We start from the raw sequence: 17,924 nt of genomic DNA, 5'->3' as shown, positions 1-17,924 counted from the left end.
TCCAACGCTACCATCCAGTCTCCTGGGTCCAGGGCAGCCAGGACCTGAGCCAGTGTCAGCATCTTGAACTTCTCCTTCCGGAGGAAGCCGTTGACGTTCCGTAGGTCCAAGATTGGGCGTAGGCCCCCTTTGCCCTTCTTGGGTACCAGAAAGTAGTGGGAGTAGCAACCACACCCTACTTCTGGCCCAGGAACGCGCTCGATGGCCCCCTTGGCCAAGAGGGCCGTAACTTCCTCCTGCAGAAGTCGCAAGTGATCCCCCGATACACGGTGGTTCTGCGGTGGCATGGCTGGAGGAGTCGCCTCGAAGGTGAGGGAGTAGCCCCTTCGGACGATTTGCAGCACCCACCTGTCCGATGTGACAGTGCGCCAGTGGAGGTGGTGATGGCGAACCCTGCCCCCCACTGGCGTCACATGGGCCTGAAAGCACGGACTAGGAGGGTTTTGAGGCGGATGCTGCGGGGGAAGGTGTGGACTGACCTCGCCGCTGCCCCCGCCCACCTGGACGGCGGTTCCCACGGCCGCCACCGCGTTGGGTATTGCCCTGCGGTGCGTGGCTGGCGGCACGTGTGGGCGCACCCCTTCCGTGGCCACGAAAGGAGTGATAGGCAGCCGATTGCTGGCGCTGGCCCGAGAGGCCTAAGGACTTGGCCGTAGCCCTGGAGTCCTTAAAACGCTTAAGCGCATGGTCTGCCTTGTCGCCAAAGAGGCGACGGCCATCGAACGGCATGTCCATAAGCGTGTTCTGGACATCTGCCGAGAAGTTGGCGGACCTCAGCCATGCGTGGCGTCTGACCGCCACCGTCGTTGCCATCGCTCTACCCAGCGAGTCAGTGGTATCCAGCCCACACCGGATGGAATACTTGGCTGCATCCCGGCCCTCCACAAGGGCTTGGCCGAGTTTGGCCCGTACCTCCAACGGACACTCTGGCAGCACTTCCGCGACCTTATCCCACACAGAGTGGGTGTAACGTCCCAAGAGGCAGGCGGTGTTAGAAGACCGCAGGCCGAGGCTAAGTGATGAGAAGATCCTCTTCCCATACTGGTCATACCTCTTGGATTCCCGGTCCGGGGGGGCGGACGGAAATGCGGTCTGGGAATTGGAGGCCTGGATGACCAGGCTCTCGGGGGTAGGGTGGGAGGACAGGAAACATGGGTCGCCCGGGGCTGGGCGGTGGCGTCTGGCCACGTTCCTATCTACGGGCGAACCCGTAGCGGGCTTGGACCAAGTGCCCAGCAGAACGTCGGTCAAGGCCTCATTAAAAGGCAGCAGAGGCTCGGCCGAGCTTGACTGCGGTTTAAGGACCTCAGTGAGGAGGTTAGTCCTCACGGCCGCGACGGGGAGCTCAAGGCCCAAGGCCTTGGCAGCCCTCATCAGCACCACACTATAAGTTGCCCCCTCCTCCGATGCCACGGAAGGAGGGGAGACAAAACCAGTGTCTGGAGAGGTGTCCAGGCCACTGGCCTCCCCAAGTTCTCCTGTCCAGTCCTCATGAGACTGACACTCCCTGGTCAGAGGGTCCTCAGACCCCTCCCAGTCCTCTTCATCACCCATCTCCTGAAATTCAGGGTTCTCATCCAATGGGGCCTGCTCGTAGAGAGAGAACTCTCCAACCGGCGTCAAGAGCGGCGCCCATCGGGGCCGTCCCGACGCCGGAACAGGAACGAAGGTGGAACTGGGGACGGCGCCGCCCAAGGCCGGCGCCGGGGAGGTCGTCAGATCCACCGGCGACGAACCAGATCCCGAAGGAGGACCAGCGGCATCCCGCGGCGCCGGGCCCGAAGGCGCCGGCGGCGTCGGAACAACTGGACCCCTCGGCGCCGGGCCCGAAGGCGCTGGCGGCGTCGGGATAACGGGGACCTGCGGCGCCGGGCCCGAAGGCGTCGGCGGCGTCGCGACCCGCTAGGGCCCCCAGACGGGTCCGCTGGGCCCGAAGGCGCCGCAGAGCCCGTCGGAGGAGAGAGTTTCCTCATGGCCATGAGGAAGCGCTCGATCTCCTCCGGCGACGCGTTCAGCCCAGGGACCGGAGGGTGTGGAGCTGCACGCGGCGCCCGCGACTCCGACGGAGCCGCGTGGGCGGTGTCACCCGAACCCCCGGCCGCATCGCGCGAGCGTCGGGGGGAGTCCGAGGAGCGATGACGCCGCTTGGACTTCTTGTGCCTCTTACCTGACGACGACTTCGACCCGGAGGAGTGCGGCCTACTCTCGGAGCTGTGAGGGCTCCGAGCCCGCGACCTGTCCCTCGACCTCCCATGGGATCGGGACCTCTCACGGCGCGGGGCCGACTGCCGGAGTTCGAGGCGCCTACGGGACCGCTCCCGCCTGGCTTTCGAAGAAAGGGCCCGGCAGTCGGAGCAGGCCTTGTCGTCGTGGTCGACGCCCAAACACGACAAACAGACGCGGTGAGGATCCGTGACCGACATCAGCCGGTCGCAATCGTCACAAGGTTTGAAGCCGGGCATCCCTAAAGGCACCGTGTCGGAGTCGAGAGACTCGAAATAGGATCAAAAAGGATCAAAAAAGTTAGTAAAAAATGACTAGGGTTACTGCTTTTTCCAGATCTGCGCTTGCTGCCGCGGAAAAAAGAAGAACTGACGTCAGCACGCGGAGGCGGCGTCTAAGTACTCCGACGACGTCATCACGGCGCCCAAGACGCCGACGACGGACGCGGAGCCGCAGACGACGCCTACCGACGCGCAAGGGTACTGCTATGCAAAAGTTTCCGGATCCAGTCTGACGCCTGGGGATATTCTAAGGTAAGGAATCTAATACTAACGTGTCTCTTTCAGATACATGAAAGCATTAGCCAGCTGTTTGGGCAACATGCTCCTTCAAGCGGAGGGCTTGATCTTGGCAAATGCCCAGATTTTTAACTGGGAGCTTAGGAGCGGGATGAGGGCCCAGGTCAGTTGGCCACCAATCCGGTGTCCATAGAAGGGGGGCCTCTCCAAAGAGCATGATTTCCATCTTTCCCACGTTACACTGGAGGAAGTTATTCTTCATCCAGTGTGATATGGCCCTCATCCCATCAGAGAAGGCCAACTGCACCGCAGACGTGAATTTGTTAAATGGGAAGAGAAGCGGAGTATCGTCTGCATATGATATAGGGATGAACCCATGTGTCCTCAGAAGATTTGCCAAGGGAGCAATATAGATTTTAAATAATGTTGGGCTCAGACATGAGCCCTGGGGTACTCCCTTGGTCAGTTCCATAGGGGCCGAACGATACGAGCCTAGATTAACAATCTGAGATCGATCAGCCAGAAAGCTCTTCATCCATGAGAAGGCCGATTCTCTTAACCCAACCTCTTCCAGTCTTCTGAGCAGAATACTATGGCAAACTGTGTCGAACGCTGCGGATAGGACCAACAGCACCAGAATCATAGAATGGCCCTTATCTAGGGTCATTCTGATGTTATCTGTAACTGTAAGCAATGCAGATTCTGTGCTGTATTTGGGCCTAAAGCCAGACTGGGAATGATCTAAACATCCAGTCAGTTCAACATAGTTGGAAAGATGGGTATATATGTTTCTCCATTAGTTTGCTCAAGAATGGAATAGGAGGAGTTAGATGCAAAAGGTGCCATAAATAACGTCTAAGCTAGTAAAACCAAATATTTAACTGTCAATTCAACCTTGCTTTGGTGCCTATTTAGATAATGCTATCAGTAACAAGAGTCCAATATTAAAAGCCAAAGAACCCATTAGGAACTGTCGGCCCAAGTCTGAGATTACTTCAGCAGCAGAAACTTTCTTCTAGAGAACGCACTCCAATAACCTGGTTTTTTAGATAGGACCTAGAGCCAGCGCGCATGTGCTGTTGGCTCTGCGAGTCATGCTGTATTGGAGTATGCACTGGAAGCCCCGCCCACTCTCCGCCCATATTTGTCATTGGCTTGTGTCATTGTCCTTAGTAAATGCTGACTTCTGATTCGTTAATAGGCTTGTTAGTCCCTTCTTGGTATCGCCTTGTCTGCATTAGTTCCCTCCAATAACGACTGGGCCTTTTACCAGGCGTGTTACACGGTCTGTGTTAGAAGTGGGTGAGCACTATTTTGTTTATTGACCAATGGGGACAATGGCTGCCCCCTACCTCCACAGCACTCCCGACACAATAGAGTCGTTTTTTTTTGTATTACTTTTTAGAAGAACGCAGCGTCCGCTTCAAGGACAGCGTGCGTTCTTTCACCTTTTCATTTTTTTAATAAACTTGCATGCAGAGAGAGGCACTTGCTTTAGGGACACCGGACAGTTTAATTTTATTTTTATTTTAACTATAATGTTGGGCGCGGCGCCCGCTTCACGGACACCGAGCTCTACAATACAATAGGTCTTGCTTTTGCCAAAGTTTGACCTATTGTAAATGTCAATGCCTTTTAATATTATAAAAGGCATTGCCATTTAAAATGCCCATAGCTCAAATTTTCGCAATTGCGAGACCTATTGCATTGTAAATGCTTGTTTGTACATAAAAGCAAAACAACCCACATTTGAAGGCAATATAAAACTAGCACGTTCTGGTTAGGCCTTTAAAAATCTCAGTGATGTAATCGCATTCACTGGGAGCGGGAAATCAAAAAGTAAAAAAAAAAAAAAAAATTGAAATCATTTGGGATTCCAGCTTGAAGCAAGGAATAAAATGTACAGCATACTGATATCACCATGTCAAAATTGGAAAGTTAAGACTCTCTCTGAACTCTATGGGGAGGAACAAGTAAGGAGACTTGTGGAAGTGACACGGCTGCACCTCCAGCTGATCATCCACCATTGCCTACTAGGCTTGATAGCGAAACCTAAACTTTCAACTATGCAGTGTAGATTTGCAAAACTTAGTCTTATACTTGCTAAGCGCTGCATAGCGATATGCTGGATACACAATAAAGGGCCTACAGTCCAAATACGGCTCAGAGACATGTTGGAATAGACCCTAGCAGAAGAATTGCGATTAAAAAACCTGCGGACAGATAAGCGGGCGAAAGAGAACCTCACAGACTGGGTGAGCACGATGACCTAATTAATAGATGAGCCCATGGAGGTGGAGGGTGGCGGTACTCAGGCCGACACTAAGAGGGAAGAATATGCAACACATGAACGCCAAAGGAGCCCACAGTGACAACTGCTACCTAGGGGGCAGTACTCAGGGGTTGAGTCTTTGCTCTTCTTAGAGTTGCATCTGGAGGGAGTTGCCCCTAATTTGTGCATGGCAAAGTTGTCTTGTATTTGTAATACATACAGTATTAAATCAAAAATGTAAAAAAGAAAAAAAAAGGCTAGCTCTGAAATCAAAGAAGAAAAAAAAGCAGGGTTACACTGGCGCAGCAGCAAAACCTAGTCGACAGAGGATAACTGACAATTATTCAGCCACTGTTTAAAGACAGTCAACGCTAGGGTGGGCATGGAATAGTGTAAATAACTTTTTAATTTTTTTTTTCACAAAGGGCAGCAGGGGGAGAGGAAACTAAATACTTAACAGAACAAAAAAATTAGCATCTGCAAAGCCAATAGATTTATGGTTCATTTAAGCTTTGCCAGTGCACTGAAAAATGGCTACACATGCAGCCTCCGTGTGAGCATGCATTCGCACACATGGACCAACATCTTTGAAGATTTTTTAATAAAATGAAGAGAATTCAAAAAGAGTCACCTATGCTTACAAAAGCATAGATCTTGGTAACCATATTAGAATGATTTCATAGCCCTTTCAAAGATGGCTACTCATGCAAGTGTAATATTGCTCATGCACGGAAATCTGACTGGTTTTAAACCCTATTCAAAGACTATGCCACTTGCATAGACTTGCAAGTGGTGGTGAAGGCCTGGTAGCAGAGTCTGGTAACTGTGGGGGCCTCGCCACAATTAAAACAAATAAGTAAATAAATAATAAATTACAACTGAAATATTTAAACTACAATGGCCTACAAGTCTTTTCCAGTGAAAGTGACATCCTTGTGCTTCAGCTGAAATCTATTACTTGAACAGAAAGTAACAATGACTGAAATGGGCTGGCCCAATGACACTTATGCAGTAGTGGAAAGGAGGAGGTATGGAATATTGATGCAGGGAATATCGATGCCAAACTAATGACGACTGAAATACAGATGCGGTGAGTACATAAAATAAAGATTTACTAAACTTTACTCCACATATAAGAGGTAAGCGTATAGAATAGTAAATCTAAACTTTACTTATATGTACTTACATCATCAATACTTTGGACTGCAACATTTTGGCCAGGATACTCAAGTAAATTGATATTCTGTGCTAAATATTCCTAAATAGGATTGTAGAAGACAAATGAAAATGGCTCAACAACTGGCCAAAAGATGAAGAGGATTGTTTGTAAGCCCCTATTAATAACTACTTTACGTAAAGAATTTTAGTAACATAAAAAGGTCTTGGTTAGAGCTAAAACAAAAATGAACAGTGCCTTGAATGAATTTACTTTTATATGCCACGCCGTAAATGGTTGTAATAACGATAAGAAACAAGAATACCATGAGGAAAGGCTCTAGGAAGGATTACAAAAGCAGAACACGAACATGCCTGGTAATAAGAACTTAAAAAAGTAGTGACTAAATTAGTAAAAATCACAAACGCAGAAGAAAACAAATTTGAACTTGAAATATTTTAGCTGCTTTTCTCTTCAACATAACTTATGTTCTCAAATTCACACATTCTAAAATTCCCTTACCAAAAAAAGTTCAATTTGTTTTTGTATTTTTGATCCCTCGCAACATATGCATAATGTTATTTGGTTACCTGCTGATGCAAGTATGGTGCAGTGCAATGCATGCTTCAAAGCTTCCAGCCTTTCTGTTTCGTGGACTATGCTTTTATACGATAGTTCATTATATCGCTGGGCGGCTTCAATGAACTTCCTTCTGTAATCGAGAACTCGAGCATAGCAAACCTGACGAGAAAAGGCACTATTACAAAAAGGAAGCGGTAAACGGTGCATAGTGATGAACATTTCATTCTTTTTAGGCAGTTTCAGCTGTCTGTGCATTACAGCATGTCACAGATTACTTCTCCACATTACCGACCAAGAGAATTTTTAAGCAGGCAAGAAATGTGGTCACTATTGCCTAGATCTTGAAAGATCCACAGGCAATAGGTGTGCATGAGCCATGTCCTGTCAAACATGTACACTCGGTACATCTTTCACATAGCTATAAATGAAATTGGCACTTAAGGAGTCCTGAGGCAAAAGCAAGAAAGTTTGCAAGTGTTCAAAAAACATTTACACAAGATACAACTGAGGTAATTTCCCCGCCCTTTGGTTTACCTATTCACATGCTCAGCTATTGGGAGACAAGTTACTAAGTCCAAGATAAAATTGCATCGAAGTGACTTTGAACCCGAACATGTCCATATTATTCATAATGGTAACCTGTGATGCTTACTTAATAATGTATGTTATCACATTGGTGCAACCTGATAATCGTGTATAGTATTTGCGCTGGATACATTGGTGTTATGTTAAATAAAACTGTGAATGTTTGGAAACAATCAAAATAATGAAAAAGACCCTAACAACAAAAGACATAACATGGCCAGTATTAGGCATAAACAGAAAAGGGCGTGAAGAGAATAGCCAACCATGCACGAGTTGAGAGAAAAAGCTAATTCTTAAAAAACCTCAAGCATTGGCAAGAAACATACAAGTACCTAGGCAACACCTGAAAAGCTGACAATGGCCGATTCAAAATGACGTGAAAGATTAGTTTCCTTTTAGAAATGGTGGTAACCTACTGCACTCTACAAAATAATCTGACAAATACAAATAGATAAAATTTAAATAGTGGAAAGCTAGGAATCAACCCTACCGGCTCAGCAATTCAACGTGGATTGAAATATTCATCCCTTTAATGAAGAACACAAAGCTTTTACTCTTACTTTGGTTTAAAATAGCGGACATTCTTCACAGACGCAAAATGAATGGTAGGTGCTGTAAGGTTAGGAAAGGCCCAAACCCAGGGTTTCTGGGAGAGCCAGCTAACAGACGATATTTGGAAAACGATGTATTCAGTGATCAAAGAGGTCTCCGAAAACACTAGATTCAAATGGCTTCATTTTAAATGTGTTCATTTTACATAACTAATGCCTAAGGATCGATCAGCAGCATGTACCACATGTAGTGAGGGAGAGGCTACATTTTTACACATGGCATGGCAGTGTACTAGTGTGCTGGCTTATTGGCAGGTGGTGTTGGAAAGGAACAGAGGATCAACGGTCCTACCATTGGACTAGTCCCACAAGCACTACCTGTTGGGCACAGTGGCACGCCCCAAGAGAGGAAATATGTGCATAACTTCCCCCAATTGGTGCTCTTTCTGGCAAAACAACATATTGCAGTGAGGTGGGTGGGTGTCCAGGGGAGGGGGGGCAATAGGCAAAAAATATCACAGAATGGAGGATGGCAAATTAAAAACATATTAGACTTTCACACGGGCGACAAAGTGATGGATGATCTAGAAGCCTGGGCGCAATACTAACAACCTTCGTGGGCCAGAGGGTACAGGAGGTTTTCCCAAACAGCTTCTCCAGGGTATCAAGGAGCACTTCAACAGAGACACAGGTCGCACTCTAATCGGAAAACAGGGGGTTAAGAGGGAAGGAAGAACACATAATAGATCTACAGACTAATGCAAGGATGTGAAATGTACCGAGCATGGACTATGCAATAGTGGGGTGAGTTATTGTAGGGGTTGGACTGAATGAAAGCATGGTCTGGCAGGGCTAATCAAGTTAAAGCAAACATGCTGAGGGGATTGGTAAAGAAATGTCGCAGAGGTTTTTATTGTTTGGGATACATACATGTTGGATGAAAAAAAATATCAAATACATTATATATTTTCCCTCCATTTGCTTTTGTACTACAGCCGATTCCAATTCATTTGCTCCTACAAAATAAATGAATGGCTGTGAAAAATGTAATTACTACGCAAGACCCCAAAAATAAAGCTAAAAAACAAAAGTAGGGGGAGGAGCCTAGCTCGCTACCGAGATGGCCGCGTTTTAGCTCGGCTCCGTTCAACCACCTGTTTTCTTCGATTATCCTGTATTTCTCCTGCCCCGGGAAGCCCTCCTTGCGGTGTTTCGGTACCGCGGGCACTTTGCGGACACTTACCCGTTGCTCCGGTGATCCTGGGTGCTGTCGATCCTGTGCGGTGGTCCCGCTCGGAGCCTTCGGGGCGAACTGGCCTGGACCTCCTGGCAGCGACGGGACGTGGCGGAGCGCGATGGTCGGCCCTTGCGGGCGCTGTGGTTCTGGTTGCGGGGGCTGATGTGCGAATAGGCCGGCTGTGCCCGTTGGCGGACCCGACTGGCCTGGGCCTCGAGGTGCGGACGCTGCCTCCTGCGGGAGAGCCTCCTCATTTATCCGGCTTGGTCCCCCCTTTGTTCCCCGGCCCGGCCATTTTGGATTTTCCGCCCGGGCTCGGTGAACGGGGCCGGCGGCACGAGGGGGCCGCCGAACATCCTTCTTCTGGTGGGTCTCCTTCCTGCCTTGGGGCGCCTCGCCGCAGTTCGGCTGACCTCCTTTTGCTTTGGTGTTGCTCCGGCCGGGGCCCCCGACGACCGAGGGCTTGCTGAGCTCCTAAGATGGCGGCCGGCCCTGGGAGTCTCTGCCGGGCCTGGGCGAGCACTGGGGGCCCGCCACACGGCCCGGATGTCGGCTCTTGTGAAGGGTTTCCTGCACTTCATGTTGTCCTGGATGCACTATACTCCTGGCGGACTTCCGTGGCTGCGCCTGTTTCCCCTGTGGAGGCGGACCCACTTTTCGATTTATGCGGGCCCCCATCGTTGGATTTTGCTTCCTTGTTGCAGGGTACGGCTGGTGTGCTCCTGGTCTCTGTGCCTCCGGCGGAGACCGCATCCTTGAATTGGAGACTCTCCGACGCCCTTCGTCGTCCTGCTTTGTTGCCTCAGCCGCTGGGCTGCGGTCCGTTTGCATCCTGTCCAGGCCTCGATGATCCTTTCTGTTTCTCATCACGTCGGCTCCCCGGCCGGGGCGCCTGTGCCGACCCAGCTGGACTTGCCTCGTTGGACTTGTCCATAGAACTGTGCCTGCGGTGCGAAGATTGTACCGTAACTTTTTTATATCCTCCGTATTTTCTTTCACGTTTCTCCTCAGGACTGCCGCTGGATTTCCTCCTGAACCCTGTGTCCCTCGTCGTTTGGACTTTGTTTGTTTGGATGATTACAACCTTGGACAAAAGCGGACAGGGCTGAAATGACTTATTATATGCGGTAGACTTGTTTTTGATCTATGACCGACATGTGCTGTTTTGATGTTGTGTAACTTCGTGGGACTCCTGAAACTTATCCTGATGTCGTTTAACTTCCCGTGGGCTCTGCCTCTCCCCTTTTCACAGGTGGTGGGATGGTTGCAGATAATACTGTTTTTTGCCCTCTCCCGTGTGTAATGTTCCTTCCTTTCCCTGGCCCTTCTTTTTTGCCTTTGTTTCTACCTTGTTTCTTTCTCCTATATTTCGGGTTCTATTTAGGGCGACAGGCACGCTGCTGGGGGGTTGGCCGTAGCCTTCTGCAGGGGTGTAGGGTGGGCTTGTGGGGTGGGTGGGGGGGTCTGTTGCTGTTTTTGGGGGATCTTTTTCCTCCTTTCTTCTCCCTTTTTGGTTCTATGGCCCTTGTGTATCCCTTCTTTCGGGGCTCTGTCTCGTCGTCTGTCCCCCTGGTGTCTTTCTGGGGTATTTTTCCGGTATCACGATGATTCTGATTTGCTGGGTGTGTTTTCTGTATTTTTAATGTCTATTTTGTACCGGGTTATTGTTTTCCTGTTTCGTCGCCCGGGGGCGGGTGTTTGGATAAGAGTCCCTTCCTTTCCTTCTTCCCCCTTCTTTCCCCCCCCCCCCTTTAGGTGGGGTTCTTTCCTTTTATTGGGGGTCCGTTTCGTATTGTTCTTGTATTTGGGTCCTTTTCTGTGCTGTTCGGTGGGATAGGTGGTAGCTGCGGTGGGCGGGCATTGGACGGTGTGCGATGGCCTTTCCTCATGTCTGTTGTTTTGACCGGTGCTTATTGGTATGCCTATTTCGTATTTGTTTCTCCTGTGTTTTTTTACGATCATTGTATTGCTGCCCGCCGCGGCCCCGCCCCTTTGGTTTGTCTCTAGGCCCGCCGTATTCCTATGCTCCCTAACCCGTCCTTTAAAAAATGAGAAAACTGCCTTTCTAATTCTTATCTCCTGTGATTGCTCTAAGATGCTTGTTATGTCTCCTGTTTCTTTGCCCTTGTATACTGTGATACTCTGTGCATTGCTCCTGACATTCGGCTCTGTGGTGGCCAGCCCGGTGGGTTGTAGGCCCGTATTTGTGAGCTCTTTCTGTACAATAAAGGTTTTCAAAAAAAAAAAAAAAAAAAAACCAAAAGTATCAATTGTCTTGCTTAACCAAATCACTTCTTAAGGGTGTGCTGTGCACAGGCGGGCAGCTGAAATTAAAAATCAGGCAACAAAGCAAAAGTAAACTCTTGCAATAGAACTAACGAAAAACACAAGTAGTGCACTCGCTCAGATGTGCTTTTTCTACAGATGTATGAACATCATATTTGTCTAAAATAAATCTGAGCAGTCAGAAAGGGAGTAACAGTGATTGAACATTTTAATTACTTTGCCTCTCCAGTGAATAAGATGTGGAGCAAACAAATACCAAATTTGTTTGGACACAATATTGTACCTTATAATGTATCTGTAGCTGTTCATTGGTGGACTCATTCTGGAGTAATGAAGCCCTATTGATGTAAGCTTCTGCTTGAACAGGATCATCATCTTCCAGGTAGAGACGAGCAATTTTTAAATAGGTTTCAAGCTTATAGTCAACATTGTATTGCCTGTTGGTAAAGAATCATAGACATGAATGTTCAAATGAAGTGTCACATATTAAAGTGTGTAAGGGTTTCAATTCTTTGTGTGTGTGAGATAAAGCATGCAATGTCAACAATATAAATATGTGCTATATGTAAAAATTTACACATGGCCAAGCAGATTAGGTAACAGCACATACCTTTATAGCACACAATGACGACATCCACAAGCTTAACACAAGAGTGAAGCACTTCAACATTTGTAAAACTTCAAATACATACCTTCATTTAAAACCTTTGTTAGGTAAAACAGGTGCATTTCACCTTGAATGTAGGAAAGGGCCACTAGCACTACACAAGCTTTCACAACATCAAGGAATTATTAAATATGATATAAAACGACTGCACTTTAGTGGATATTGCCACACATGATTGTAAAACAAGAAGTGCAATATCTGAGTAACTCACTTAGGAAGGTATTATTCACCAATGAAGAAAAGCTACTGTTATGAGCAGTCTGACCAGACAAGAAGCAGACAAAGTTAACCAGCAACTATATTATATTCTGCAATCTTAATGATAAACCTCCTCTGTTTATGAGTGTGGAAATATCACCATCTGGTGAACTTATGCACCAAAACGACTTACACTGTGCAGAGGCCATGGTGATGAATGGCTGGGGATTTGTACATCGAAAAGGGCTACAGGCAAAATACAGTATGTCAGCCACCTCACTACAGATTGGTATCTTAAGTTTATATCCCAATGTCTCCACAGGCAGACATGTGGAAATGTATAAAACAGGATAAATCAGTTTGTCGGATTAGCAAGCATGTAATAAGCAATAAAGTGCCAGAATGATTCAATCTACACTATTGCCTGGAAATGGTGACATGGAGGCAGGCTTAAAACATTTTTTTTAATCTTGTTCACCAGGTATGGCTACTCTACATATATACACAGGGGTAACCTGCAAGGGTCAGTGGTACTGATGGGGCCTAATTTAGATTAGCCAGAGGATGCTCAATAGAACTTTAAGGTGCTGTACAGCCGAAATGTGGAGAAGAGGGGCAAAGGTGACAGGCAGGAATGCCTTTGGTGGGTAACAAAGGGACAAAAAGAAACAAAATGCTGCTGAACTAAATTCTGCCATAAAAACAAGTGGACAAAAAAAAGGTTTGTTGTTCAAACTCCATGACATTTTCCCTTTGGCTCATTTTGCAGGTTCACTGTTACTCTGCAGGTCTACTCCCTTCCACAGACTCGAAGTATGAGGCAGGTTTCATTTGAACTCCACTCTGCATCAAATGTTAATGTCACAGGGGTTAGTTCTGGATTAGGTAGGGAATTGTAATGCAAAGGCAACAATTTTTCTCTTTGAAGTTTTTTGCGAAGCCTCTACCAGGATGACAACAATAGGTTACTTTAAGAAATTCAAATAATCCTACTTTCCAAAGTAGTTCAGATACAAAGCACAAAACATTAAGCACAGGCTTACTTTTGCCCTGTTTCCAACGGGATTCCCACTAACACTTGGGCTGCATTCCGCCAGTCCTCTTCCTTTTCATAGATTGTGGCAAGATGCTGCCTTATGGAAGCAACCTAAAATAAAAAGAAATCCAATGTGAGGCGACTTATGGGTCCTAAACAATAACGTAACATTATCAATCATTAAGCAAAAGCCTCGGACTATAGCCAGTACGTTGAGAACATGACTTCCATCACCTGGATGTATTATTATTAGTGAGCAAGTAACACAAAGTGAGTTGATCTGGGTGGCTGGGAGAAACTGCAATTTATTTTTTCAGGAAAATGTTGTGAATATCACATGTAATTAGTTACACAAAATGCATTAATGCATATCTAACGTGAAATTGATTTGGAGAGCATATTGCGTTTTAGCAAAAGCCATGCGAGATACTGGCACAAGACTGGCTTGTGGACAAAATATTTTGTGCCCGTGAGTTTATTACGCCGGAAATGTTTTCCGCTGTAATCAGTGTCCTGGATCAGTAAATTATGCAAAATTTCGAACCTACGAAACTGCATAATGTGAATTTCATGAGATTTACTAATCTAACAACTATTTTGATGGAGCATAAATGAAGGCTTATTACCACACTGAACGGAAGTCGCTTGATCAATCTCAGCAGCATGAAAGGACAAATTCGCCCCAATTCAAGCTTGCTGAGCTATTTTACCAGATTTTGAAAATTTCAGTCATAATTGATTTAGAGGGCTGGATCAAAAATAAATTGTGGCAAGTTTATATATATTAAAGCAATTCTTTATTGAATAATACTTCACTGTGTTGAATTTGGCATGGTTTATACACATTGCTTCAGACATACAGCTCGTCAGTAAACTGCATCGTCAAAAAGTGAGCTAACTAGAAATGTGGTGCTGTGCATATGGGGTGCTTGAGTTAAGTTCTGGAAAAGCACAGAAAAGCAGTGGCAGTTTGTTTTGAATTGTGAATCTGTTGTGCATGGTAAGAGTTTGCTTTTGGGCACTTGTTCCCGCGCAGTATAGTAACATGTGGATCATTTCCCACAATGTAAAGTCACATTAGAGACTAAATGTAGTATGCACATTTTAAAGAAAAAAAAACTATTTGGTTTCTGAAATAGCTAGAACCTGCACACTTGTTTACATATAAAATGCAGGAATTAAAAGGTCATAAAGGCATAAGTCTGAAGTCATTCTTTAATCATGCAGATAGTAAAATTAACTTGAACCAGAAAAAAATAATGCACTAAACAAAAACAACAAGATCGGATAGAGTAACAGTTAATTTTTTTAAATAATGCAAAACAAATGAGATTAGAGACCTGTACCCTTTGATGCACCACTAACCACCTGGGTGGCTGGAGGGGACTTGGATGGTTGTTGAATGCATACTGTATCAGAGGTCAGAATGCTATTACTCACATGGAAGGGAACCAACGGCTTAACAAGGTATCACTTCCTTATGCAGTACCATTTTTAGAATCAATAAGTAACCATGCAGATAAGGTCATCAACATGTTTCATTGCATGTCAGTCATGCAAATGTGATATGTATGAAGCACTATAACTCATTGTTCCTCCCTGGTAGCTTCCGGCTCACTGCGCAATGTCTAATCCAAAGAGCTACTTTTTGATGTTGTTTCTCAAATGTTTGTTTCAGTCTCTGGGCCTAATTTAGATAAACTGAAAAAGGTGTTATGGCCTTAGGCTCAAAGCGGTCAGTTGCGATGTTATACACTTGGGTAATAGAAATCCCACTCTGTACTCTGCCACACAGTGGGAGATCTTAAGAATCATAGTGCAGAAGACACCTGAATTATCATAATTGCAGATTTATAGTGGCTAAACAGTATCATAAAGCCATGTGGATTAAGAAGCAAGTTTCGTTACAAAGAGGAGTACAATCAGCAAAAAAAAGAGGTTTCATTACATCATCTGTAAGGGACAACCTGTGCAGTGTTGTAATGCCATGCAGTCCACATTTCAAACAGTAGAGAGACTAGTAAAACGCAAAACAATTTTAAGCACACTCCCAGGGAAAAGGCTTTTGAACTGAGACATGCATTGTATACAGATAATGAAGACTTATGAGGGACATCAAATCCCTCACTCAATAGAGAGGGCATGGCCAAGACTCCATGGCCAAAGGAGCAATCTAGGAGAGCTCCCAGCCAGTCACTACAGCAATATGAAAAGGCTGCGTCTGACTTACATTCAACCAGCCAGAAGGTGCTGGAGAGTGAAGATGGAGTAGCAGAGCCCCTAACCCAGGACATCAAGCTTGGGGGCCGAAGCCACCACATGCTGCCTGGATATGAGAAAATGGCTACCAATAGACCACAGGAGGAGGAAGCCTGTGGCAGCGGCACAGGATTACGAACAGCTGCAGCTCTGGAATCTAGTACAGATAGGGCTTCACACCCAGTGGCAAAGAGGGAGGAGGAGCAGGGCGAGCCATTGCATTCGGATAGAGAAGTGGATCTGATTGAAGAGCTGAGCAGGAGACAGTATCCATTCCTCCCTTCCTCACTCCCTTTATAAATTAACAAGGGGCTGGAAGAGGCAGAGGAGACAAGAGACTCCCACCCCTCAGGTCGAGAGAGCTGCGGCCTGAGGACTCCATCCTGCCCAGCCCCCCTAACCCACAATTGTAAAAGCTGAGAGCTGGTAAGCAGCCACTAATACCTCAGTAGAAATACCTCAGTCACCGAGAAAGGCGGGGAACGAATAGAGGAACATCAGCATTCAGAAACCTCAACATCATGCCTGAATCAAAGTTCTTCATCGAAGGTATCGGCACAAAGCAAGGAACCAGAAAACTTTGAAAAACCTCTCTCGAAACGGGAACGCAAACGCAAAACAAACAAAGTCAAAGCCCTCCAACAAGCACCACTGATATCAATCCAGGAAAAACAAGACAAAAATGACAAAAGGGATAGAGATACTGTCAACACGACGAATCAAAAAGATAAAGAAAGTAATAGTGACATACTCAGCATGACGAACCATAAAGTCTTGACAACAAAAGAAATTGCGGCCATAAAAATTCACGATGGCAAAAACAAAACAAACAAGCATTTACAATGCAATGGTTTCGCCTTTGGAAAAGTTAGAGCTATTGGCATTGTAAATGACAAAATTTGTATTTATGTGTTGGTTTTGAAAACAGATAAATAAATGGCATTGTCATTTTTATTGCCATTAGCTTAATCTCGGCAGTCACTCTGCACTCCCTAGCATTCTGCAGTCACTCTGCACTCCCTAGCACTCCCTACTACAACACACATTGAAGGTAGAAAGCTTGGCCGGATCAAAAGTATTTCTGCTTTACTGGAGGACAGACCATCAGCCGTTGTGCAGTGCAGAGGGGCATCATTTGCTCCCTCCGTGACTGCACTGTCCGCATGAAGATGCTGGTGGACTCACAGCCTAGTGCCACCTGGCTCAGAGACCCTGTTCCTCACGGAGCAGGGACTAAAGTTCAGTTAACAAAAACAGCACCCTCCATATCCACAGTCCAAAAGGGTGAAACACCCGGCCACAGCACCGCGCACCACTTGCAGCAGGCTTGTTTACACCACTAGTCTTCCTGCTTCTGGTGCTGAGAAACGCTGTTTGCTCCAAGGTTGAGAAAAGAAATATAAGACATTCAAAGAGCCTAGTCATCATTATGCATGCTTCTGGGAATACTCGTTTGATGTGATTGTCTTCCGTATTAAGGCATTTAAAGATTCACCCAAGATGCCGCTTTAAATCCCTGAGGCCGTTCCGTGAGCAGTGGCAGACACATCAACAAAATCAAACATCAGAATGCAATGGAGGAAGAAGCTGATGTGTACTTAACGTTTACAGATAAATATCCAATGTCCTGCGGGAATTAGTCAAGAACAATTCTGGAGGGGAAGCATGAACAGCACTGAAATCAACATCACGAAGGAATGAGCACCAAACATGTGTAACACCTCTCTATAGGACTGTTAAGTATTTGTCTGCAATGATCAGAGCCAAAACCTCTTAGTAATGTTTGTGTTCATTACATATCAACCTCAACCTAACACCTGGGAATATGAAAGTAGCAAAGTATGTGGTATGGGTACAACAGTAGAACATACATAAATCAACAATGAACATGTCAAGAACTCTATAGTCATACTGAAATAAAGTAGGTAGAGCTGTTCTGACTGACGAATCCCTGGTGTTATAAACTGTATCCACTGACAAGGTACATATAAACAATGACATTTAATATTGTTAGTAGAACAGTATCTCTGGGATCAACAGAGGGCAATGGGTTCTTCATTTTAGAATTTTGAAATAATGGTGCTTATGTCTCAATTATGTTAACAGGTAGTACCTTGTGGTCTGCAGAGCCCCTGGAGCCCGAGACACTAGCCCCGGGGTCAACAATAGTTTAGAAAATTAAACATTATTTGAAAATGAATATAGGATGCATAAATTTAAAAAAAGCTAAATTGAATATTTTAAAATGCTCTGTAAAAGCGAACGAATTTGAAATAAGAGACTAAAAAATTAAGTTGGTATCTTTAGCTTGATTCATGGAATCAGTGCAAGTACAATAATCATACTCGGTATGG

The 17,924-nt window shown here is 46.0% G+C and overlaps 1 protein-coding gene across 2 annotated transcripts in view; it reads right to left on the bottom strand.

The window, feature by feature from the left end:
- The window catches only part of COPS4 (COP9 signalosome subunit 4), a 187,964-nt gene that overhangs the window by 84,872 nt on the left and 85,168 nt on the right, over positions 1–17,924 (bottom strand). For both annotated transcript variants that reach the window (XM_078676188.1, XM_078676189.1), the window contains exons 4-6: positions 13,319–13,422; positions 11,694–11,847; positions 6,760–6,910 (exon numbers count right to left, since the gene is read on the bottom strand). In XM_078676188.1, the coding sequence (XP_078532314.1) occupies positions 6,760–6,910; positions 11,694–11,847; positions 13,319–13,422 (409 nt within the window). The remainder of the gene's footprint in view (positions 1–6,759; positions 6,911–11,693; positions 11,848–13,318; positions 13,423–17,924) is intronic.

This window comes from Lissotriton helveticus, chromosome 2_1, assembly GCF_964261635.1.
Source record: "Lissotriton helveticus chromosome 2_1, aLisHel1.1, whole genome shotgun sequence".
Taxonomy (NCBI): Eukaryota; Metazoa; Chordata; class Amphibia; order Caudata; family Salamandridae; genus Lissotriton; species Lissotriton helveticus.
Note: the sequence above shows the minus strand (reverse complement) of the source record. Positions and strands in the feature narration are given on the sequence as shown.